This window comes from Vidua chalybeata, chromosome 18 (genome assembly GCF_026979565.1).
Source record: "Vidua chalybeata isolate OUT-0048 chromosome 18, bVidCha1 merged haplotype, whole genome shotgun sequence".
In the NCBI taxonomy this organism is placed as follows: Eukaryota; Metazoa; Chordata; class Aves; order Passeriformes; family Viduidae; genus Vidua; species Vidua chalybeata.
Window position 1 is genome coordinate 3,002,104 of NC_071547.1, and position 25,550 is coordinate 3,027,653.

The 25,550-nt window shown below is 50.6% G+C and overlaps 2 protein-coding genes across 8 annotated transcripts; one reads left to right on the forward strand and one right to left on the reverse strand.

Moving 5' to 3' along the window:
- P2RX4 (purinergic receptor P2X 4) lies at window positions 1-20,535 on the forward strand. Of its 6 annotated transcripts, XM_053959823.1 has the most exons (12): window positions 8-229; window positions 782-929; window positions 2,340-2,411; window positions 2,506-2,578; window positions 3,051-3,147; window positions 3,307-3,387; window positions 3,473-3,614; window positions 3,952-4,088; window positions 5,419-5,512; window positions 5,597-5,662; window positions 5,751-5,846; window positions 6,538-7,216. In XM_053959823.1, exons 1-12 carry the CDS (start codon window positions 99-101, stop codon window positions 6,568-6,570), a joined length of 1,170 nt encoding a protein of 389 aa, XP_053815798.1. In that variant the 5' UTR covers window positions 8-98; the 3' UTR covers window positions 6,571-7,216. The 6 variants fall into 6 exon arrangements, with proteins under 6 accessions (XP_053815797.1, XP_053815799.1, XP_053815800.1 ...); XM_053959821.1 differs by lacking the exon at window positions 6,538-7,216 and having other exon boundaries at window positions 7-229; window positions 5,751-5,903; XM_053959824.1 differs by lacking the exons at window positions 5,419-5,512; window positions 5,597-5,662; window positions 5,751-5,846; window positions 6,538-7,216 and adding exons at window positions 19,413-19,500; window positions 20,277-20,535 and having other exon boundaries at window positions 2-229.
- Window positions 8,044-25,023, reverse strand: CAMKK2 (calcium/calmodulin dependent protein kinase kinase 2). 2 transcript variants are annotated; one of them, XM_053959819.1, is made up of 18 exons: window positions 24,917-25,023; window positions 20,605-20,715; window positions 19,715-20,186; window positions 18,927-18,974; window positions 18,461-18,514; window positions 18,268-18,319; window positions 18,045-18,178; window positions 17,402-17,438; window positions 16,609-16,630; window positions 16,225-16,313; window positions 15,792-15,991; window positions 15,648-15,701; window positions 15,128-15,201; window positions 14,667-14,754; window positions 14,325-14,420; window positions 13,645-13,773; window positions 11,684-11,784; window positions 8,044-11,321 (listed from the first exon to the last, which is right to left on the reverse strand). In XM_053959819.1, the coding sequence occupies exons 3-18, from the start codon at window positions 20,012-20,014 to the stop codon at window positions 11,249-11,251; spliced, it is 1,551 nt and encodes a 516-aa protein (XP_053815794.1). In that variant the 5' UTR covers window positions 20,015-20,186; window positions 20,605-20,715; window positions 24,917-25,023; the 3' UTR covers window positions 8,044-11,248. The 2 variants fall into 2 exon arrangements, with proteins under 2 accessions (XP_053815794.1, XP_053815795.1); XM_053959820.1 differs by lacking the exon at window positions 14,325-14,420.
- Window positions 25,024-25,550: the final 527 nt, after the last annotated feature.

Here is a 25,550-nt window from a genome sequence, read left to right on the forward strand (position 1 = left end):
GCACCCGGCGGGCGGCTCGGGGCGCTGTGGGGCTGCGGCAGCCGCGGCCCGGCCCGGGACGGCTCCGTCCCGGCTTCGATCCCGTCCCGGCCGCCGCCATGGCGCTGTGCGGGGCTTTCCACAGCTTCCTCTTCGAGTACGACACCCCGCGCATCGTGCTGATCCGGAGCCGCAAAGTGGGGCTCATCAACCGCGCCGTGCAGCTCGGCATCCTCGCCTATGTGATCGGGTGAGCGGGCGGCGGGGGCGCAGGGCCGGCCGCCCTGAGGGGGAGCGGGCGGCTCCGCGCTGGGAGCCCCGGGCTGAGGGCGGGAGCCGCCCCTCCCTCAGGGGCCGCGGGGCCGATTCTGTGAGGGCGGCGCGGGCTGAGGGGAGCCCGGAGCTCACCGAACGGCGACACGCACGGGGTGGCACTGCTTAACTGGGATTGTGGACAGAATCACAGAATATTCTGAGTTGGAAAGGACCCCACAAGGGCCAGGTCCAGTTTTTAAGTACATGGCCCAAGGGCCCCTCAGAGTGGGACCTCTCAGGAGGTGATTGTCGTTCCCCCAGCAGAGCTGGGCATAAAAGCAAATTAGAGCCTGCAAATCAGTCTGAAAGTAAAAAATATCACCCCAAAAATCAGACAGGAGATTGTCAATCTTGTGACCCTTTTGTAAGGAAAAGCTGTGAAACTGTCTGGAATGGCCCTTTCAGGTAACATGGAAAAAGGAGAAATTCCGACCTGAAACTTGTTTATGGTGTTTATCTATTGTTTCTTGCAATCCTTCTCTTTCAGGTGGGTTTTTCTGTGGGAAAAGGGCTACCAGGAAACAGACTCTGTGGTCAGTTCTGTAACCACGAAGGTGAAGGGAGTAACACTGACAAACACATCCACTTTGGGAGCCAGGGTCTGGGATGTAGCTGACTATGTCATCCCTCCTCAGGTATCAATCACTTTCACACGCAGAAAAAGGGTTTTCTAACAAGCAGCTACTGCTTTGCTAAAGTCCACTGAGAGCTGGAGCAGCTTTGGCTCCAGTGTGGCCATGATATGAGAATGAAGCAGCTTTGCTTTGTTGCAGATAATGCTGAGCACCTGCCCTGGGGAAGCTTGTTCCAAGTATGTCTGTGCGTGTGCTTGTGTAGAATAGTAGAATGGTTTGGGTTTGGAAGCAATCAAGATAATCTTGTGCCATCCTTCTGCTGTGGGCAGGGCCACTCTCCCATGTTACTCCAAGCCCTGCCCAACCTGACCTTGAACACTTTAGGGCTGGGGCAGCCACAGCTTCTCTAAGCAACCTGTGCCAAGGCCTCTCTACCCTCAGAGTGAAGAATTCCTAATATCTAATCCAAATCTCTTCTCTTTTGGTTTAAAACTATTCCTCTTTACCCTATCACTATCTGCCTGTGTAAAAAGTCCCGCTCCCTCCTTTTTGTAATCCTCCTTTGGGTACTCAAATGGGCTCTAAGTTCTTCTTGAGCCTTTACTTCTCTGAGGGTGCACTGATCCCACTGTCCATGGTGCCCACAAAGACTTGCAACAGAGGAGGATTTTGCAGGCGTTAGGAAGAAGCTGCAACAATAACGACCTGTCATCTTTCTTACTGCTTTCTAAAGCAAACAACCCCAAGTTAAGTTGTTGGCAGAAGCCACAGGAACAGCCTGCAAGTCACCTGATGCAGAACTGAACGGGAAGCATTGCTGTAGTTACTGATTGACTGTATCTGTGGGAATCTGTGCTGTGTGGGCCATATGTGGTGGCCTTCAGGCTGGGCAGGCACAGCCAAGCTGCTGGTCATGGGTCCCCCTGTCTGCATGACATATGGTGCAGAAAAAAAGACAGATTTAGCCAGATTTTGGCTGAGTGGTCATATTTGTGTATCAGTGGAGCGGAAGCAGATGACACATCTGGAGTCATACAGATCTGAAAGTAGTGAAAGTAAAGTAATGAAAATAGTGCTCCCTGAAGAAACAGGAGCAGGCAAATTCCTAACTGATATATTGCGAAAAGAAAGAGTGGGAGTTGCACTCGGACTTGCAGCTGGAGCTCTATTTCTGCACCTGCCTTACAACTCCCCTGAGGAGCTGTGTGAGCTCAATATGAATGAGGAACTTCGGGCCGAGTGGGAGCACAGAAGGAGCTGCCAGTCCCACAGTCCTTCCTCTGGCTAAACACAGCAGCACCAGGAGATACATGTAGGAATCTGCTCCTTTAGCACTGCATCAGCAGTGTCCAGGGCAAGTCCCCTCTGCTGGGCCACCTAGGCTCTGTCAACAAAGATGTTTGGTGCAGTGCCTTGGATGCTCTTTGCAGACTGTCACTCTTAAGTTTCCTTCTTGTTTTGCATGCTCAGGGTGAGAACACTGTGTTTGTCATGACCAATGTGATACTGACACTGAACCAGAGCCAAGGCCGCTGCCCAGAGGTAGGTGCAGAATCTGCTTTAATCCTGCCTTGTGTGGGTGGGAGTGCGGGGGAGAGGGTTCTCAGAGTTTTATGTAACTACTGTTCCTCTCCAGCTCCCAGACGATCAAACAAAGTGTGAGGTGAAGAATAACTGTATTCCAGGATATGTCAGCACCCACAGCAGTGGTAAGAAACCTGCTGCAAAAGCTCCTTTCAGTCTGGGTTGTGGTGCCTCTGTGCTGTGCCTTCCCTGCTGTGAAGGAAGCACCATTTCACTTCAGTCTCCTTGTTCTCATTCTCTCACATGTAAGAGAATTGAAGCAGAAGCTCAGATTTTTCTTCTGGTGGACTTAGACCACATGAACTTAGACTGTGTTGGGTGGATGCTGGGTAGATGTGGGCTTTGGTGAGTTAGCAAACAGTGTGAAGCTTTTTCATGGCCTTCAGTCCCTGAAGCAGTATTTCACGTGGATGAAGATTTGACTCAGGAAAAGCACCCGATGCTTCTTTCTCTGAAATTACACTTGCAGCGGAAGATAGTGTGGGTTTTGGTAGTGGCACTTCACCTCTAGGAAAATCACTTTCATCATATGGAATGTCACAGGTCAAATACTGCCTGGTTTTGCTCAGTAGTACCTCCATGCACGTGTCTTTCCAGGCATCCAGACTGGGGAGTGTGTTCCATACAACAACAGCATTAAGACCTGTGAAGTCTTTGCGTGGTGCCCCGTGGAGGATGACTATCACATACCCAAGTGAGTGCTCTGTCTTCCTACTCCACAGTGCCCCTCCTGAGAGCAGGCTCGTGGTACACAGCTGATTCTTCTCCCACTGACATGCTTGTGGGAAAAGCTGAAGAGATGAGCACCAAGAACTCTGCAGAGTCCTGTTTTTGTTTCCCTTTTGTTTTGTAGGCCAGCATTCCTGCGAGAAGCTGAGAACTTCACCCTTCTGGTGAAGAACAACATTTGGTACCGCAAGTTCAACTTCAGCAAGTAAATAGCAAGAGAGTCATCACACTGTCTGGTCTCCTGGGCAGTAAATGGGATGAACAACTCTTCTCTTTCTGTTCTCCTGTAGGCGAAACATCCTCCCCACTATCAACTCCACCTACCTCAAGAACTGCATCTATGATGCCCAGACCGATCCCTTCTGCCCTATCTTCCGTTTAGGGAAAATTGTTGAAGCTGCAGGGCAGGACTTCCAGGAAATGGCTGTGGAGGTATTTGGCTGCCCCTTCTCTTGGGCTTCAGCTGTTTTTAGAAGAAGAGTGGTAGGGGGTTGTCTCCTCTGCCTCAAGGCATAAACCACAGAACACAGATCAGCTGCAGGATGGAGAGTGTTCTGGCCAGAGGGACTGGAGTGAATTCTACTTAACCAATAATTGGCCTTGCTTTGTTTGGGTGGGGTTATGTGCAAGGTTCTGTAGCAGCAGAAAAGAGTGTTGGACTGAGCCTGGGATTAGAGCCAGTAGGTCAGGTCCTGGTCAGCAGAGAGCCTAGTGCTGGGCTGGCCGTGTACTTTGGACTGCTCATCACCTCCTCTCCTCCACTTGGCAGGGTGGAGTCATGGCACTGCAGATCAACTGGGACTGCAACCTGGACAGAGCTGCTTCCCACTGTGTGCCAAAATATTCCTTCCGGCGCCTTGACAACAAGGACTCTGCCCACACCGTCTCACCCGGCTACAACTTCAGGTAATGTGGCTGTGGAGGGCACCTGGTGTCACAGCTCCATCTGCCACTGGCAGTTGTGGTAGTCTGGGGCTTTTGATGGTGCTTGGAGAACAACAGAAGAAAACCTTGAGAGCTTTTTTGATGCTGTAAGACAGAGAAGGTGAGATCCTCACCGTGTGCAAACCACAGCAGAGGGGGGAGGTCAGTGAAGCTCCACTGATTGCATTAGAGTGCCTGAGTCATGTTTCTGTCAGCTTTTTGGTGGCTGTTTGATGAATGAGGTGGCAATGGGACAACTGACTGTCTCAGGGTGTGCTGATAGGCCAGAATTTGAGGGGACTGAGGTGGGGTTGGGAGACTGAAGCATATCCTTCACTCTCCTTGGGAGAAAAACTAACCTGTAAAAGTGTCTCTGTCAGTTGAAGACCATATCTGCACCAGGAGTATCCTGGTATGCACCACCACATACACATTCTGGCCAGTACAGCTAGGTCCAGCACTTCCAGTAAAACACCAGCACAGAGCTGGCAGCTGGTCGTATCCAGACTCAGACTGTAATATTAAATACAGATTGGCCACCTTGCCAAGATCCTTGCAGGATTCCTGCTTGTGAGAAAACACAGCTCAGGGCTGTTATTTCTAGAATCACAAAATCTCACTTAGGACAGAGGATCTTTGGGTGGAACTTGGGTGAATTTGCTGAGGAGCTGTGCAGAGCACAAATGTGTGTTTGGGAGGTGCCAGGCCAGCAGGTATCAGGGTGTCTGGACCGTCTGGAGGATATCACAGCTGAATCTGAAATGTTCTTGCTAATTTTAGACTCTGGTACGGCCCCTTATCAATCCTTCCTTTTCTCTTCCACCCTCTTCTCTGCTTCCTCCTGGCTTAGTCAACCACGTGGCAGAGTAAGTCTGATCTCACTTATTTGTTCTCATCCCTTTTCCCTGTCTTTTGCCTGCTGTCACCCAGTGTGGGACACAGAACAGCCTTTGTGCTCCCGGCCCTGCCCTCTCGCGGCTGCCTGGTCCCCTGCAGCCCTTGCCTGCCTCTCTCGTGTAGCTGACTTTCTTCCTGTTAGTCCTTCTGCTCCTCTGCTAAAGCTGCTTTCTCCCCTTCATATGCCTTGCAAATTTCCTCATTTTATGGTGCTCACTGTTGTCTTGAATTCACCTGCTTTGGGCTTTTCTCCTATGTGAGTTTGCCAGCATGAAATTTCCATCACTCAGGGCTTGTGTCTGGAAGTACCAATGTTCAGCCCATCCACTTGGGATGGGGAACACACCTGGATGTTGCATGATCACATAAGCAACCTCAAAATTTCCAGTTAAGCTCTGACCTATCTTTTCTGCAGGTTTGCAAAGTACTACAGGAATAGTGATGGCACTGAATCACGGACACTTGTCAAAGCTTATGGCATCCGCTTTGATATCATAGTGTTTGGAAAGGTAGGGTGACAGTTCCTGAAGGTCTTGTAGTGAGGCCTTTCAGAGATGCTGAAAAGCATGCTCAGGCTTGTAACTGTCTTCTAGGCAGGAAAATTTGATGTAATTCCTACCATGATTAACATCGGCTCTGGCTTAGCACTGTTCGGTGTGGTAAGTGACTGTCTGCACTTGGACTTGATTCTGGATTAGTGCCTCAGTTCTCAGGATCCCTATCTTAAACTCTTTCAATCTCCACTAGGCAACAGTGCTGTGTGACATTGTTGTTCTATATTGCATGAAGAAGAGGTACTACTATCGGGAGAAGAAATACAAATATGTGGAGGATTATGAACTGGTAAGCATCAATGAAGGCAAGGTAAAGGCAAAATTGCTTCCTCCTCTGACTCCATAGACATTCTGAAACAGGATGTAGAAAGTTCACATCAAATGGGGATTTTGAACCACAGTTCTAAGGAAACTTTATCTTCATCAGAGAAGCTAATTTCTACATCAAAGCTGTTGCAGGGAAGAGCACTAGAAACAAATATTGTGTTTCCTGGGTAACCACTCTTGGAGAGGAAAATATATGTTCAAGAATTTGTCATGCTCCTACTGCACCTCCTTTTTGGGTTGCAGTCATTGGCATTTACCTCCTAAGAGCTGTAGGGAACAGCCCTGTTCCCATCAAATCCTTCCTTCTTGGCTTTTGGGATTCCTGCAGTTGTGAGAAAACCCATTCAATGGGTTGGTATTTTCTGAGACCAATGTGCTGACAGCCACAGTTACAGCTCCCTCCAGGAATCAAATGATCTGTTTAGTCAGTAGGATTTATTTGGTTGCTTAACTAGTGCTGAGGACAGAGCTCAGCCCTTCAGCCCTCGGCTTGGTGGGAAGTGTGGCTGCAGAGGGCAGATTTCTCATTCAGAACACCTCATGCCACTGGAAAAGTAACAGGAAGTAGCTTGCCTGGGCAAAGGATTTTATGTGTTTGGAAGGGGAAGAAAGAAGAGTTTCTGGCAGAGAACTGTAATGTCTGATCCTTGCAGGGAGTTGGTGAGACGTATGGAACAGACTCCTGAGCTCCTGGTGCTCCAGAACCAACTGCTGCTCTAAATCACTGCTGGGAACATTTCTTGACCCTGCCATGAGGCCTCTTTGCTGGAAGGAAGTGGGAACCACACTGAGAAAGGGACAATCTTTACTACTCTTTACTACTTGGGAGCCAGTCCCAGGGAGAAGAACTGGGTCTGCTCCTTGTCTGCTCTTTCCAGGTTATTTGCACTAAACACAGGGAAAATTGTACTTTATACCAGACCTCTACACTGGGTGAGCCTGAGACAGAGACAGCTCTGGCATCATCATTTTGCCAGTCCTTCTGTCCCTGAGCTCACTGATAGCAGAGGGCACAGGAAAATAGGCACAGATTCTTCCTTAGAGTGAACATGGCCACTGCCAGGAGGTGCCTGACCTTGGGACAGCAGCTCCTTGCTGTTGTCATTTCTCTTTCCCTGAAGGATTGTGAAGATTAGCTGAGCCTGTACTTACTATAGAATTGGGGTCTCCAAGCTCCAATGGCCACAGGTCAAGATAAAGCAGAGTCTGGCTCTTGTGCTATGATAAATGGCTTACTGGTTACAGAGCTTTTTTTTTCTGTTTTGTCTAATTTTTATGTTATTACTTTAAAATTTACTTTAATAAAATACTACCTTTCCTCAGCCCTCTTAAGTTCTGCAAGCTGGGTTTTGATTGTTCATTTCTCCCACATACAAAGTGTTAGTGGAGGGCTATCAAAGCCAGGGCTCTGTGGGTTTTGCTTCTTCATTCTCTCAGCAGAAGTGCTGCTGCTACTACAGCTGCTCTGCCTTGATTCTCCTGACACCTTGTCCATGTCTGTTGCTTTAAACCCTCTCCAAGGGAAAAGACTTGTAAGCCACAGGCCAAGATCTTAAGGTCTTTATCTGAGTGCTGGTACCAACTGCTTGGAAGAACAGATCTATTATTCCCTGGCACACCTCTTGTGCTTTTCTCCACCACACCAACCCTGCGTCTTGGCTGGTGCATTTAATGCAGTTTACACAATCTGATTGAAGTGGATTTGTTGGCTTTTATATTCACATGGCCTTTAGCACCTCTAGTGATCATACTGACTCACAAAGTCCAGGTCTTCCCTTCTCTGAACCTTTTCTGGTGTTACTGAGCCCCAGGATCTATTCCTCCAGCATTCTGGCTGCCTTTCTCCAGCAGCACAGTGGGTAAAACACAGCATTATCATTTTGTTTTATTCTTTATGTGCCTGCTGCTGTCGAGCACTAAGTTGTGTCCCAGCTGAAAGGGTGCCCTTCCAAGGGCACTCCAGTCTGTGCATGTGAAAGCTCAGTTTGGATTGCTTGAGCTGCTGTGGTCCCATCCTAGCCCAAGGTCCCCAGTAATGGTAGAGCACCAGACTTCACTAACACAGGAGACTGCTTTTAGGTTCCTCTTCCAACAACCAAACTCTCACAGCTTGATAAAGACCACTCAAACAAAATAATGGTTCCACTTGATCAACTAACTCTGGGTTTGGTTGCATGTCATTTATTTCAACTTGTACAGTGAAGCTTGAACACCTGTGTGGAAAAACACTTAGTTGTTGGTTTATTCTTTCTTCTTAGGTAATATAATTTAAAAGTGATAAATACACAGTATTTAAACTTGATACACCTGATAAAGTTAAATGCATAATAAAGGGGTAGGAGTGAAACACAAGCCTTGGTCATTAAACAAACAGTATAAAAATCAGGAATAATTCCAGACCTTAGAAAAGAAACAGATCAATTGCCTGATAGGTAAGAGGGGACCACCATTGAAAACTACTCAGATAAGAGGCCTGGTTTCCCCTTTTAGCACTTTTCTGTGTGCTTTCAGAGCCAAAAAGGCTTAGTACCCAGCAATAAGCCCACAGTCAGCACCGGGCTTGCTTGGAAGGAAAGGGAGTTGGGGAAATCAAGCTATCGCCCAGTTCCAAGGCACAAGCAAAATGTTCACTTCACTATAAGGAGAAAGCCAGCAGTACTACTAAGGAACAGCAGCTGGGGAACTGAGCAGGTTTATATACACAGTACAGCTTCTCTAACAGGTCATGCATTTAGAGAGATCTCCCTCGCACGGCCACGCTTTATGCTTTCAACAGAGCTGACCAACCAGAAAAATCCACATTGCGTTTCTTTCCAAAATGTGCATTCGGCTGCAGCCCCACCAGAGCCTGCACTGGGGGACACTCGGTTTGGAGAGCACCTTGGGGAAGTGCTGAGTTTAGCATCCTTTAGAACCAAGCCCGTGCAGGCAGTCAGACACTGATCAGTGGGAGTATCTGAGGCCCAGAGACTGGCTGGGCACTGGGGAGCTGGTACAGCTGTTGAGAAGCTGTGTTACACCTGGCAGACCAGTTGGGTCAATGTAAACTGTCTCACCTGACAAATCACAACCAGGGATGGGCAGCACAGAGATCTCTACAACACACCTCTAGCAAACACACCACACACACACTACTATGCACCGCCTACAAAGAATTGGATCCCCTAGCTTTTTACATTTTTTTTTGGCAGATCAAGTCCATTTGCAGGGTTAGAGAACCAGGCTGCCCATTCACACACATTTCCACAATGAAAAGTCCTGTGTAGGGGGAGCAGGCAGCTGCAATAGTGCTGGCCCCCAAATTACCTGTTTGGTTTTCCCATAGCTGAAGCTGCAGGGCTTTGGCATAGCCTCGGACTAAAATGGGAGGAAAACAGTGCATGTCTTATGGCTCCAAACTCCATAGTATTGCTCCTAAACCACCAACTGTCCTCACTGGCTTTGGAGAGAGGCCAGCAGCACAATGCTTCCAGAATAAATTGCAATTTAGGGGGAACATCGCTTCAAGTGATTGAAAAATGTAAGGGACAGTTTGGGTAGGCATCTGCACCCTTGCTAATGCTGTCCTGGCTTTAAGAAAAACCAGTCTTAACCAGGAATTACCAGGCCAGGTCTGACTGCAGTGGGGCCAAGGACCTCGGCACGCTGCTGCTTGTGCTGTCCAGGATAAAATAAAGGAAGACAAGGGAACGGTCACTTTTTAAAGGCAGGGCATTCATGGCCAGGGTTAACAGGCAGAGACCTTACCATTAATCAAGACACTTGGCAGTCTCCTAGTGCCTTCTTCCTGAGGGCAAAGAATTACACCTTTTCAGTCCCTCACAAGCTTGGGAGACTCAAATCCTCCTTCTCTGTCAGGTACCTTGAATGCCTCATTCAAGGTCACACGACCACATCAGACTGAGAAAGGAAAAAAATCAGACCTTTTCCTCCCTAGTCCCATGCTCCATCCACAAAACAACTGTACTTACCGTGACCCCTTTCCTCAGGCAAACCCTGGCTCCTTGTTCTCCAGCTTTGTCCGAGCACAGAGAACTTGGGAAAGTGAGTCTGGACACCAAAGTCTCTCCCACCACATGGCAGATTATTATTTTGTACAAGCACCACAAATAATCAGAGTAATCTGACTGAAGGTGAAAGAGCTCTTCATAAGAAACAATCCATTAACTAGATATACACTTAATTTACTAACAAGCCTCTGATCCACAGGCATTCACAAACTACTGGTAACAAACTTGCAAAAAATACATAGCATTGGCCCCAGAATCCAGATTAAGAGTTTGGAAAACAAATGTTTCTTTGAAAATTACTAGCTAATCATTAAGATCTTAAATTCTAAGCAAGCCCTAAGTCTATACTTAAAAACCAGCATAAGTTGTATTATTTTTACTTGTAGTAAACCATGTAATGTACATGGAAGTGAAGGATTTTACCCTGAATTTTATATTTTATAGTATATCTACCTAGATCAAGTAAAATATTTAGAAACAAATTGTTAGTGCTTCTTCTGTTGTTTAAAACATTCTAAACACCACCTTTCACTCATATGTCTGCAGCAAAAATAGTTCAAACTGAACTTAAGCCCTTAAATACCTTTTCCTTTCATACACTGAATACCTAACTTACCAAGTCCTGGTCACACCAAGGCCTCTGGAAGGGTGTTAATTACCTGAGGAGGTAATTAACCTCACTTTTTGAACGTCCTGAAGATGCTGTTTCACACAACTTGGCTCACAAAGGTAGGCATTCTTTGAAAAGCTGAACAGGTGGGTTTTTGCTTTGTTCCCATGCAGTTAAAAAGGTGTCAATTAAAAACAAACCAGAACGACAAGAAATAGATGCAACAACATTCCTGGTAGGTCGTGAACGCTCAAAGTGCACACGTGTGGTTGGTTTTACTGCTGTGTATGCCACTTGGCAAAAGCTTCACCCTTCTGCACGTGCCCACAGCCACGCCATGGGCATCGTGCCCCTGCAACGCTGGCGTCAGTCCCTGCAAATTATTTGGCATTAAAACCAGCTAAAAGCAGTTCCAAATGCATTTTCCTTTGGCTGCTGTGGGTTTTGCTTTGCAAAGCCCTGTTGCTGCTCATCACCACCGCTCACCTCTCCGCTGTCCGCCAGCGCCTCTCCCACCAGAAGTCAGCAGTCCAAGTGCTCAGAGATGCTCCATGTTTATGGCAAATAATCAGATGCCTGATAAGGTGTGATAACATGCTGCTATGTGAGCTCTACATCCAGCATTGTACTGAGATAGCGCCATGTCATGCTGTGTTTGCTCCGGGCTCTGGTCACCTCATCCCCAGTGCACGCTTGGTGACGTGCCCTGGATTGAGCTGCTCCACAGAACCTTAAAGTCCAGGTTCAAGAAAGAAGCTGCTCCTCTCCCACGTTGGGCAAGTCATTGCATTTCAGGTTATCTTCACTGCCTTGTTTCCTGTTTTCAAAGGAAATAAAACAGCTGCTGAGTGACTCAGAAAAAGGGAAAGGAGGCCATGAGACACCGGTTTCTGCCCCTTCCCTGCCATGGGATCTTTTGGACGCTGAGCATGTGTCATCTCTCCCCATGTAACAGGCTGTGAGTGCCATAAAAAGATGTTTTTCATCTCATCAGAACAGCAGGATATTCCATGTCACAAAAATCACATAAAGCAGTTACAGATCAGACAGGTGGGGTGTGAATGTTGCAGTAATGTCCCCCATGAAAGTTTCAAAGCCCAACTATTTAATTTCTCCTCCAGGGCATCAGAAAAAGCTGCAAATGTCTTTTTGGGGCCGAGGTGAGGTGATGACACTTACGGCAGCAGGTTCCCAGAGGAAGACAATGACCGCTCCTCCCTCTTGCTCCCCTCAAACGGGTTCCCAAAGGATCGCTTCCGGATCATTGTTTTAACCAAGATCTGCAAAACCAGAATGCAGTTCATTGGGGTGCTTTTCCTTCATTCAAGAGCAACAGCAACATCCAACTTGCATGTCCAAGTAATTAAAAAAACTAGTGAAAACAGGCCAAAGTTCTCTATTAATAGAAATCAGAAGGAAGCATCTTTGCAAGTCTCCAGCTGCTTAATACAGGGGCTGTATCCTCATCTGAAACCCTTGCAGGTGAGAGCCACACTAGGTATAAGAGGCTGGAAAGGAAAGCAAAGCCAAGTCTGGGAGGTTTCTTTCCTCTCCAGAAGTAGGTTTTACTGATTACTGCATCCAGTACCTGCAAATTCCCAGTCCTCCATGATTACCTGGCAAAATAATTCACTGGAAAGGGAGAGGGGAAGGAACTGGCACAATTTTACCTTAATGTTCATCTGAAACCAAACTGAAAGCTGGCCATTTGTCCAGCTTTGGCTGCAAAACACAAAGATACCAATCAGAGACTGGTGGGAACAGAGACGTGTCAGGATTCTTCCCTGGCATCCCCCAGCTTGTTTTGCTGGTGGGAGCAGAAATCAAGGCGAGCAGCACTGGACCCTGCCTCAGCAGGGGCATCCCTGAGAGCCCCTGACTCCATTCGATGTTGCTTCTCATCCCTCTGTGCCTCATTTATCTGCTCACCAGGGCACACAGAGAGACGTTCTGTGTCTGAAGGCGAGGGTGTTTTAAGAGTCAAAGCCACGTGAGTGAATCTCATACTGGAGCGTCAATGCCTGCACTTGGCTGCACAAAGATCAGGCACCAGAGGTTGATTTTGAAGATCAAATGCAAATGTGAAAATACCACATTTGCCTGGAGGCAGTGTGTTATCTAACAGTCAAAGAGGTGCAGTAAAATCTGATTTGCCTTGAGCTGTACTGAACACACCTGGGTTTCAACAGGGCTGGGAGCACTGATCAAGTCCCCTCTGAACAGGAAAAAGGGGGTAAACCCTTCATCAATGGCGATGTCTTTAGAGCAACATCTGCTTTTTCAGCCTGAGCAGCACAAGGAGCATTTGCATGTTCACACATTTGTGGCCAGTCTGCCGGGCATCTGAAAGGGTGAGAGCTCCAGAAATTAGGCCAGATGTGGTCAAAGCTATGAGATGGAAAAGGGGCTTCAAAGGGAAACCTGTTCTTCAAAAAAATCACAGCCTGGGTGCCTACAGGCAGATAACACCAGGCCAGGGAACTGTGAATGGTTGCTCGCTGCTTCTCCTAACACAAGGGCTGGTGGCACCCAAAGAAATCATTAGGTTCAAAACCACAAAGGATTTCACTTTCTACACAGGACAGGGTTACAATGTGGTTCTCACCACCACAGTGGGTTGCAGAGAATAAAAATATGAGCTTGAAAAGAGATGAGATGAAGTCACCAAGAATAGCTCCAGGTGGGGGCTGATGCACGTCGTGGCCCAGATAAGATCTCCATCCCAAAGCCCCTCTGGCTGGACAGGCAGAACAGGGCAGGAGCTCCTTGTGCCTGGCCAAAATACCTGCTTCTGGCCACAGGCAGGTTCTGGACCAGATGCTCTTTTGCCTTGAGCAAATACAGTGATATTTAGGCAGCCAGACGAAGCGTGAAGACCATCAACCCAATGACAGTTACCTTTGAAACTGCTCTAAAATATTCCCCTGCACTGTGGGGTATGGCCATGTCCAGTGAGCTGCTGAGACTCTGAGACACCCAAGTGTCTTGCAGCACTTGTTTCCGAGAGAGGGAAGGTCTTTGCTCTAATCCTGCCCAATGCTTTTGCCCTTCAGCAGTGAACTCCAGCTGCTCTGGGCCACCCCAGCAGGCAGCGTGGACCCCACTGTGCATCCACAGGCCATCAACTCCTTTCTACTCACCACGGTGGCCAGGCTGGGGATGTGCTTGACTGAATTCTCCACTTCCTCCTCCGTCACCTCGACGAGGGTGCAGTTCTCATCCTCTGTGGGCAGCAGCTCCGCTCCGTTCTTGGTGACCCAAGGGTGCAACTTCAATTAATAACACAGCCTGTCAGGAGCGATTTCCTCTTTTTCATAACTCAAACAACACAAGCCTGGCAAACGCATCTCCTTGTCCAAGCTGTGGCCCCTACGTGCTCCTGAAATGCCAGGGAGCAAGGCAGGGCTGTGCCACGTCACTGGTGAGCCAGCTCACCTGGGTGCCAGCAGGCACTGCACAGGCCGGAGCAGAAAATGCTGTGGTGTGGCTCATCCAGAGCCAGCGCTGGCCCCAGCTACACAACCAAGCCATAACCTTGGTGACCTACAGCACTGGGCATCTTTGAGCTTTAGGGAAGGAGACCTATCTTCACTCTCATCTTATGGATGAGACAGCACCAGGAGGCAGGAGAGATTTATTCCAGTCCACACATATGAGCAGCAGTGATGGGGAGACCCACCGAGCCCTCGTCCTGGACCTGGTTTAATCCATGACTGAAGGCAGAACTCCTGTTTCTCCTTGCCCACACACCTGGTGACTTGGTCGGCTGCAGGAGGAGCACAAAAGGTTCCGCAATTCCCCCGCAATCCTTTCCCCCTACCTTGGTCTCCATTCTCTCAGCTTCTCGCCCCTTCCAGGCTCCCGCAGGGGCGAAGGACCAGAAATCTCCTGCGAAAGGCTGTTGCACAGTACTTTCCTGGTAGCAGAGGAAATACTGTACTCAGGGGATTTCCTTTTGCCTGCAACTTCTATAGGCACCAAAGGTCCCAAAGCTGAGCAGGTCCCAGAGCAGGGGAAGGAGCTGGGACTTACCTGCCCAGGGGCCCTGGGCACAGGGGGAGGACCTAGCCTGGCACGATCAAACTGACTCCCAAAAAAAGATGAGCAAGGAGAACCCAACAGAAGTGAAGCCACAGCCAGCACCAGGAAGCTGGGTCAGTACCTTGATTTCTGGGACTGAAATCCTAGATTCAGGGTTTTTATCCAACATCCGTGTAATCAAATCCTTCAAGAAGTCTGTAACTTCTGGCCTGTGGAAAGAAGAAGGGAGAGATGAGATGGGGAAAGAGATGGGTGCTGCCTCTGTTCTTCACCTCAGTGCCAGCTACTATGAGCCTTCTGGGCAGAGGGGCTGGACTCCAGACCCAACAGGGAGGGGGAGGCAGCTCTGGGTTCTTGTACACCCCCTCCTCTCCAAACCCCCAGGAAAATCAAAATATTCCCTTTTGAGGCAATGTGAAGTGTGATCCCACATTTACAGGGCAGGGAGACACCAACTCAAAGCCTGAATTTTGCAAAACAACAGAAGAGCAGGGCCAGCCCTACCAGGGCAGTGCTTAAGAAACAACTCAAATGAGCTGTAAAATAAGGATTGATGGGTTGTTTTTGTTTTTGAGTACTTACTGGTCTGGGAACTCCAACGTTTGGGTCTTGATTTTATTGTGTAAACTCAAGATCCTTTCATCCATAAAAGGGCACTACCACAAAGAAAAAGAGCAATGAGGAAAGCAACAATTTTTGTTAAGAGGCAGCAGTGAGGCAGGCAGAGGAGCATCAGGATCTCATAGGATATGAAGGAGAGCAAAGATCCAGTTACAGGGAAATTCCAGAAGATTTCCAATTATATTAATGTCTAATTTTAAACTCAATGAAAAACACATTTAACCAAAAATTACCAATTACTAAAAGAACTCCTTTCCTAAAAAATCTGTCCAAAACCAAAATTTTTTCCACTGGGGAAGAAGTGAAGCCCAGCCCTTTTGGCTGCACCCATCCCAGGGACAGGCAAAGGTTTCCCATTTCCATCCACACATCCTCATCTCCACTCAACTCAACAGGGACACAAGGTGCCAGTCCCACTGCTTACCTGGAACATGGGAGATACAAACAAACACCAACAGCACTGAAAAATCCATCTCATTACCTGCCCAAACACGAAGCAGTACAGTGTGATCCCCATGGCCCAGACATCCAAAGCCTGCAGAGTGAAGAAAGCACAGTTAAATCTACAACAAGATTTCTGTTTGTGCAAGGTTAGTCCAGGACCATTCAAATTGCTATTAAATACCTTTCCAGAGAAGATTTTCCTGGTTTCTGAGAGAGTCTCTGGGGCCATGAAGGCAGGAGTGCCCACTGTGTTGGTTAAAAGGGCATCAGCTCCCTTGAACTCGTTGCTCACTCCGAAGTCAGCAATCTTGACGTGCCCATCTTCCCCCACAAGGAGGTTGGAAGGTTTAATATCCCGATGGATTATCTTCTGATAGTGCACTGCAGCCAGAGGGACAATGAGTGGTGCAGCAGCAGCACTGGTTTGCAGCAAAGGAGCCACGAGGGCTCCGTGTGGCTCTTTCTGCTAACACTACAACCAGCCCCAGCTTTAAAAGCCCCTGTGCAGCATGAGCCACCAGAAATGGCACCGTACACCAGCAGAAAGGCCAGCTGCAGGTGTTAAGAAAAAAGAACAAAAATAAGAAAGCCCATCCTTTTTCAGAGACACTTACAGTATTCAATGCCCTTGATCAGATCCTGGAAGTAAAACCGAGCCTGGTCCTCACTGAGAGGTTTCAAGGTTGGGATTTCCATCACAGGGCTGTGAAGGCAACAGAGAACAGAGTTCATTCCCCACCTGGATGTGCTGAAACAGGGACCGAAGGCTTTGTCACTGGCTGTTGAGAGCACACAACCCCAAACACAGGCACACAGTACACAGGGTGTACTCAGCTGTAACCAGGCCAGGGAAATGCTACACAAACCTCAAGCCCCAACCATGAAACTTCCCATCACCTCTGCAACCCATTCCCACGTTGGATGGCCAAGCTCTGCCACCCACAAACCCATCTCATGTTCAAGTGTTAGAAGGATTAAATCTGGAATTCAGTACTCACCCCTGCTTCACCAGCTCAAACACTGCAACACAAAAGAGAAGGTGATTACAGATCACTTACAGGGTATGGCTCCTACGAGCATAGCCTCAGCACAAAAGCAATTATTTTAATGACAAAAATTCTAAAAATAATATGTTATTTTTAAAAAAGAGATGCTGTCTTATGCAAGGCACGTGGCATTTGGGTTGCTCCCGTTTTCAGTTAAGGGGATGCTGCCAACTATCTTCTCAGTGTTGCAGCTTCAGCAACGTGAAGTGTCCTCCATGGCACACAAAACCCCTTGGTTTTGTTTGCCACCAAAAAGGCTGAGCCCACACCCTGGGCAGACCTCAGCACTTAGCCATGAAGGCATCACATGCTCCTCCACTAGTACAGGCTGAACATAAATTATAGAAAAAAAAGCCTTCTTCAAAAGTTGTGTATTAACAACAGCTGCAGTCTGCCAGGCAGGTTGGGATGTGGCTCATTTGTACCTTGGATAATTAGCTCGTGCCTTTTTCCCAAAGCCAGAGAAATAAAACTGCTTTCTATCATTCCAGCTTCAAAGCTGAGAACATCAGTGCTGGTGCCTCTCATGGCAAAGCATGCCCTGGTGTCAAATTAATGCCAATAAAGTGCTATAAACACTCTTATCTCTGTTCACAACCCAGACTGCATCTCATTTGCTCCTCTAGCACATCAGGCTATACCCACAGTGGAGGAGAGACCTGGCCCTGCACACAGAGCTGCTCCAAAACACAGTGGGAATCTTTTTCCCCATCCCTCTGATAACCCCAGGGCAATGGGCAGTTACCCATGTACAGATGATCCTCACTGGGGTCATCCAGGACCTGCCGAAAGAAGCAAAAAGGCAATTAAACAGTACCATGAAAGCCTTGCAAATTAAGCATTGTGATATTTTATTTAGCAGCCATGTCAGTTCTGCACCATCTGCACCATCAGCACGGTCTGCTCATCTCTGAGCTTCTACCCACTAGAGTAGGGAAAAAGAGGACAGAGATGTAGCTGTACTTCAAGGAAGCAAATATTTAAAACACACAGGAAGCATCATCTGACTCATGAGCCAAATAAACTCCAGCCTGCACAACCTTAATTCCCAATTTTTTGACTGTTTCATACAGGCAGTGGGTGGAGGGCAAGGCAGCTACACTGTTGAACTCACAGAAACACCAGTTCTTCCCCAAAACCTGTCTCAGCGCTTGTTTCCTCCACAGAAGAAACATTTTTCTGCATTTCTCTTTCTGAGCAGGGAAGAAAATATCTTTTGGGAGGTGAGAATAAAAAACCTTCTAAACTAAGGAAAACACAAAATTCTCCCAAAGGCAGGACCTGCCCTTGCTCCCTTCTGGGGTCACTCCCCTTCACCCAGCCCATCCATGCAGCATTCAGGCTCCGTCACGCTCAAGGATAAGTTTTGGAAAGAGGCCAGCACTTACCTCCACCAGCTTCACCACGTTGGGGTGGTCCAGCTTCTTCAGGATGGCAATCTCCTGGTAGACCTGTTCGATGGGCCCTCTGGGCTGCAGGCAGCCCTCGGGAGCAGCTTTGGCCCCACGGGGCGGCGGGCGGCCTGTGGGAAAGGCGAAGATATGTCCAGGTGGGAACAATCCCCCAGGATCCCCAAAATATCCCCCACCCTAAAGGCTTTCTGCCACTTACGGGGGAAGCCCGCCTGTCTCATCAGCTTCTTTTTTGAGAGAACCTTCATTGCCTACAAGAGGGGAACAAATGTGGAATTTGGGGCAAGTCAAGGATAAAATGCGGCTGATGGGAAGGGGCAGGGAGTCAGCAGAGGGGATCCATCCCCCTCCCACCTGCCCCACTGCAGGCTCCAGGGCTGTGTGCTACTCACATAGTAGGTGTTATCATCCTCGTTGTAGGCCAGCTTCACCACCCCATAGGAGCCCTGGAGAGGGGAACAGCCATGGGGCACAAGTTAGGGACCATCCAGAAAACCCACATCACCAAACCAGGCTCTGGGCTCCTCCGCAAACCCACCCCACAGGGATCACAGAGCTGGTGGGCGATGCTGGGATGAGCAGGGGGGTGTGCAGTCTGACATCACACTGACAGCAAAGAAAAGCTTCAAATGCCCCATTGTGTGGGAGGGAGGGGGAAGGGGGAAAATTAGTAATAACTTTTAAAATATACAATTCAATTGGCAGCACTCAGAACAGAACAGCGAGCAACAAAGAGCTGCCGTGGCGAGTGGCTGGACTTGCTCCCATTCTGGAGCATTCTCGTGACTGGAAAGTGAAAGCAAGCCTGACACCCTCCCAAACCAAAACCCCTCATCCCACCCCAAACCCAATATTCACCTTCCCGATCTCATCCTTCAGCTTGTACTGGTTGAGCTGCACACAGTCCTGTGGGGAGAGAGCAGGGAGATTTGGCATGAGCCACAAAACTGCTCACATTTGCTCTTCTCCTTTTAAATCTCCTGCAAAATTTCTCTGCAAACTCACACCCCATTCTCCTCTACCCAAGCACCTGCGTGGGGCTGGGCAGCTTTGATTCATGAGCCACAAAACCACCCACCAAGCCACACGTTGGTGTGTTTATAGAGGACTAATTGCAAATGTTAACGGCTGGGCAGGCGAGATCCTGTCCTGTCCACTCGTGTGGAACGAGAGTGGCAGACAGGGAGAGCCCTGAGGGGTTTAATGCTGGCGACCTGGTGCCGAGTAATTTTATTTCTTCTGGGCAAAGCAGCCACTTGCTGCCTGTTTTCTGTCAGGCTGGGGGCAGGCAGGCCTGTTTTCCCTTTAGATCTCAGTGAACTTCTCTGTTTTTTTATTTTTAAGGAGTAAAGAAAGAAACTTGCGCTACACCCTGGCTTCCATCAAACACAGCCATGAGAGCTGGTGGCATCAGCAAAAGGCAAGAGAACCAGTGAGTTGGGGGTCTCACCTCCCTGAGGGCTCTCCCCATGGCCCAGGATGTCCCAGGGCCCCCTGCCACACACCTGCAGACAAGCCGTGGGGGTGTATCCCCAAAAAAAACAAGCGAGAAGAAATGCCACGGTGGAAAAATCCAGGCAGATGCGGGCAGGAGAACTGCAGGAGCAATGTTCATCCCCCTCACCTGCAACGTCCATCCCCCTCACCTGCAATCCTGTGATGGACACACGGTTGGACTCCACCGTCGGCCGCCGCGGCAGCCGCGGGGAGGAGTGCGGGGACGTCACTGGGGAGTAGGGGAGGGAGGGGTAGATGAAGCGTTGGGTGGCACCGTCGCCGTGCCCGGGCGAGCGGGCAGGCTGCGGCCGCTCCTGCAGGGACAGCTTGCGGCCGGAGAGGTGCAGCTTCCGGCCATCCCCGAAGCCCTCAGTGCCGGGCACGTCCATCTCCTCCTCGCTCGCGCTCCCCGCGGCGTCGTGCTCGGTCACCACGATGAGCGAGGCCATGCTGGTGTGGCCGGGGCTCAGCGCCGGGGGGTCCCGCAGTGCCGTGGGGGCTCGGCGGCCGCAGCCTCCGGCGCAGCAGAGGGGCCGTGGGGCGGGCGGGCTGCCGGGGACGCGTGGCGGCGTGGAGGGACCGATGGCCTCATCCTGGCCATGCTGTGGTGGGGAGATGTGCCTGCAAACACAGAGTGGGTCGGCCAGGCTCTCCGGAAAGCGGGATTTCCTGCTGGTCATTGTGCTACAGATTGATTTATTCATTCCACAGGGAATGGTGAAGCCAAGGGAAGAAGTGCAGGATGTCACCAGGATGCACAACCACCCTGCCATGGGACAGACCCCAGGACAGAGCCAGCCTCAACCCCAGGGCTGCCACCACTGCTCCTTCCACCCTTTTTATTCAAACACCTCCAGGGAATAACAACTCCATCATCTCCACTATGGAAATACTCCAAAGGGGTTATTTTAAAGGGGCAGGATAAAGAATTGCGCTATACCGGCATAAATACCACGGAGTTCCCTACTTTACTGCTCAAAGTGGGCACATCTCTGCCAAGTCCCCCCAAACCAGTTCAGGGACACAGGGACCCACTTACCAAGCATGGGGTGCAGGACCAGCCCCCTGGCTCACTGCTTCGTCCCCATCATTGCCAGTGATTTCTCTTCCTCACCCTGTGGCCTTTTGTGCAAAACTCAGGTACCCAAACCTTGAGATAAATGAGAAAACTGTTAGCAACAAAAAATTTAAAAAAAAATCAAATAATTAAGTGATAATTAAAAAAGAGGAGAAAATTATGTTAATTCACACACGCCAGGCATTCCACAGCACCTGGGGCTGTTCAGTGGTTGGCTGGCTGTAACCATCACTCTTCCCTACCCCAACACTGGTGCTGTTTTTAATTTCTAGGTTAACAAGTTGCCACAGAAGGAAGTGAAAAAAATATCCTGAAACAACCAGCCCAGAAGCAGGAACAGGGTTTGAGGCGTTTTTCTGCCTGGTTCCCACACCTCAACGAGGCGGCCGGTTAAAATTAGCTCCACTCATCTCCATTGAAGTTTCCGTGCTGCACCCGCAGCACAACCACTCTGAATCAGCCCAGCAGAAATTATGGGTCAAGTACAGAAATCAAATCGTCTCCCCCCGTCCTCGAGGCTTCACAATGGCCTAATTGCTGTTTTCAACACTGATCTATAAACCAGAGCTTTTGTGCCCAAGTGGGATCGGCCTGGAGCTGAAGCCAACGCGGCACCGCTCGCTGCTCCGAGGCATGGAGAAGCACAGGGATGGGGAGGCTATAAATAAGCCAATGAACAGCAACGAGGACAAACTATTCCAGAAATGCCGAGTTTCATGGGGCTGAATCCACTCCTGGACGGGGCTTTGCTGGATGAGAGAGCCAGGAGCCACCAGCCAAGTCAAATTCCCCCCGCAGTACTGCTGGCAGCCCACAGCAGCATGTTTTAATGCACTCCCAAATGGATTAAAACAAACAGGCAGCCCCCCCATTCATCCTGAATTCACAAGGATGCATCTCGAGGCCATTTGCCTGGCCTGTTTTGGGCACCCCTCCAGTGGGCACATATAAATAGCTGCCCTGAAGCCAGAGCCGATCCAGAATGCTGTGCCCTCTACCCTCACCGTGCTCTGCGGCCACACCAAAAAAGGCAGCTCATCGGGGCAGCCTTGGGATGAAACCACCCCAGGAACATCACTGTCCCCAGGAACAACACCAGTCCCCAGCGGTGCCACAGCACGGCTGGGCACCCCATCCTGCCCCCAGAGCATTGCCTACATCCCCATTTCCAAGGGTTCCTGATGAACTTTGCCAGGCTTGAGCAAAATTGAGTTATGAAGCCTCAGTCACACTTGAGAGCTGAGCGTGTCCCGGCTGGCGGGAGTTAATTGGCTTGACCAGGATAAACATATCAAGTCTGATTAATTCAAGCAGGCTTCCCCAGGCTCTAGAAACTAAAAGTCATCCAAGCCCCATCGTAGCATCATCTGAAGTGGGAAATCAGAGGAGTTTTCCCTCTGCGTGTGTGCAAAGGGTCAGAGGATGAGAGTTTTAAAAAATTGCCAAGATGGCACCTTGCCTGAGAGAAACCCAAAAGTGGGGTCACACTGTTGAACACAGCCCTGTTATCCTTAATAAGCACAAAAGGAGGAGGAGGTGGAGAACAGCTGTATTCCCAGCCAGAGAGAAAAGTAAAATAGCTGAAACGAGGGCAGTAATCCCAAAGAGAGAAAATACAGCCTGGGGGCTTTGGCTTCACCAACCCATCCTGGCCCTTGCCTGGGGAAAAGCAGCACATTCTGGTATGAACTCCAGCAGATCCTTATGTAAAAGGGAGCAGCACATGCCCACAAAATCCTCAGGAAATATAACAGCCTGGTGTATAGGAATGATTTATCGGCACAGCTTTTGGCTGCAATCCATATATAACCCATAGCGGCTGCAGCAGGATTATCGAAGCAATCAGTCTCACATCTAATTCAGCAAGGAGAGGGATATTAAAGCGAAAAGAGGTCTGTGAAACCCTGGCAGCAGCTCTCCCTCTCGCTCAGCGTCCACGTGGCTTGAGCGGAAGCGAATGGGAGTGGAATCAGCCCCGGAGAGGGTGAGGGATTTTCACAGCCCCTCGCGCCGCCCCAGCTCTGCCGAGAGCGCGTGGGCCCTGCCTGGGCCCTGCTGGATGCGGCCACCTCCGGAGGGAACACGCTGACCGATTCCAGGCGAGTGCAGAGGTGACACCTTGCAGCCAGCACTGGCTGCAGGGATTTCAATCAGAGCATCTGCCTGCCCTTCCCTCCCCGGAGCTGTTTCTCTGCCCAGATGCAGGGGCCGCACACTCGCCTCCCCCACACCTGTGTCACTGTGGCAAGGCCAGACACAGTGTCAGGAGCAGACCTTCCCAAGGGAGTAAGACTTGGTGGCAGCTCGGCAGTGACCCCTCCATCCATCCTTCCATGGGGCTCAGCTCACAAATCGCAACTTGAGCTGTTTATAACAAAACTGAACTCAAGACACCGAAACCAGGGCTGATTTTACTTGCACAGATCCTCCCCTGCTACTTCTAGAGGTTGGTTAAAAGCCAAGCAGGGCCAGCCTGGGGCAGTTATTGGTCTCCCTGGGCACTGTCCAGTGGCTATTTCGCTTTCCCCGGTCACGGTCAGCGGTGGAAGTACCCATGCCAAGAGTGGTGTCATCTGCAGCAACAGGGGCATCGATCACAGTTTCCCTTCCTACGGGTGAGCACAGACCTTGCCAGAAATATATTAGTCACTGTAGTATACAAAGACCATATGCATGCCCCACCTGACTTTTAATGGGGAAAAAAAAAATCTCTCAGCAGCTTCTCTAGAAGTCAGAGGACACCCAAATTTATGAGATACTGGAAACAGGCACCCATGCCCCATCTAGGACAGGTCCCTGTGCTGAAGCAGAGAAGCTTTTTATCGCTCCCAGGGCAAATGGAAGAGCCTCCTGCAATGCCCGGCCCAGCCAACACAGAGTGGAAAGAATTGGGGGAAAAAAATACAAAGCCAGGCTGGTAACATTGTAGTGTCACAACATCCAGCAGCAGGTTTCAATAGGAGTCACAAAAACGTCTTTAGAAAGGTTTTTTTTTATAATCTTGAGGATACTGCCTATAACTACTGAAGCAATATATAATGAGCATTCCAAAAGAGCATAAGCTTCAGAGATGGTGTTGAGAATGGGCCAGGATAAGCTCAGGGCACCTCCATCACCTTGTCCAGCACTGCCAAGCGACTCCCAGCTTTCCTGGAAACATCAGCTCCAGCTCACGATGCCCACAAGAGAGGAAACTAGAGCAGCTCTCCACTTTGTGAACACCACTTAAAAGACATTAGGGCAGCGTTGAAAGCAAAGGCTCCTCCAAATTACCTCCCTGGAACAGCACTGGTCCCTAAGACACCCCTCAGCACACTCAGGTATGGGCTTTGGGGGTTTGTTGGCTTTTTTTCCCAAGAGAAAGTGCTCATGGAGAGCCAGGACAAGGACAGAGCTCCTTCTCCCAGGAGAGGGGCTGTTTCTGTCTGTGGGTGTGGGCCATGAAGGCAGCTCTGGTGCCCACAGCTGTCACACATCCTCTCCATCTTCTCTCCTGTCTCCCTGGTCCTGAGGACAACCTGGTCCTGTCCCCAGGGCTGGTTTCTGCCCCTGCAGCATTGCAGTCAGCCCACAGCTCCATCACACCAGCTTCCCGTGGTCATCTCACTTTGCTCTTGGTCTCGACTGTTATCTTCATGCTCCTGATGCTCTGTGCCGTGCACGTGGCTGCAGGGCTGCATCCCACCTCTAACCACGCTCTGTCACTCGCAGCAACCCAACCTGTGGCTTCTAATGAGACCCATCCCCTGTACACAGTCGCTCCACCAGCTCCCTCCCCACTCTCACTCGTCCCTTGACCTTAAAAACCCCTCCTTTCCCCAACCCCATGGCCTATCTTTCCCGGGACCCCTGATCCCGGCCCTCAACCCCCGGACAGGAGCCCCGGGGGTCTGCGGGACACTCGCTGTGGCCACCCGGTCCCATCGCGGCGCCCGGGGTGCCGCCGCCCGCCGGCACCGCGGCACGTGTGGGGGCCGGCGGCAGCGGGATGTCCGCGGGGCCCGGGCGGCCACGGCGCGGGATGGGGAAAGGACAGCACCGAGCCCGCACCGCGGGGGTGTCCGCGCAGGCCGCCCGAGAGAGAGAGAGCCCCGTCCGGAGGCGATGCCGTCCGGAGGCGATGCCCCGCAGGGCAGCCCCAGCCGCGGCTCCATCCCCGGCTCGGCCGCCCCCGCCCGCCCGCTCCCTCCGGGCGCGGCTTTGTCTCCGCCACCGCGGGCGCATCCCCCGCCCGGGCCCGCCCGGCCTCCCCGCCCGTTCCCGCAGCACCGACCTGGCGGGGAGCGACCCCGGGACCCCGCAGCCCCCGCAGCCCCCGCCGCGCTGGGCCGGAGCGCCGCTGCCCGGCGCCGCCTTCGCTTTCGGTTCCGCTCCAGCGGCGGCAGCGAGGGAAGGAGGGAGGGAAGGAGGGAGGGAGCGATGGAAGGAGGGAGGGAGGGAGAGAGGGAGGCCCCGCTCCGCCCCGGGGAAGGGCAGGTTTCCCCCCGGGCAGCCGCATCCTGCCCGCCCTCCCCCCTGTAAACCGCTGTTGCGGTGTGTTTTGTTCTTTTGTTTATTTACAATTTTTTTCCCCAGTGTTTTATTCCTCCCCGGGCCGCGTGGCCCCGCGTCACCTCCCCGCGGGATGCAGCGCGGAGCCCCGGCCGGTCCCGCTGCCGCTGGGGCTCCCCGCGTCCGCCTCGGAGGGACACGAACCGCGGCGTCCCCCGGCGCCGCTTCCTCCCCCTGCCCCCGTGCAAACACTGGGCTTCCAGCGTCAGGTCGGCTGGCGGCGAACCGGGTTACCCGCGCCAGTTCCCCCGCACGGAGCGGGGGATTGCCCAAATCATCACCTAAAGGGGAGGTTTGGAAAACAGTTGTTTGGAAATGCCACAGAGGCCACTACCAAAGAGTTCCCACTCAAGTTG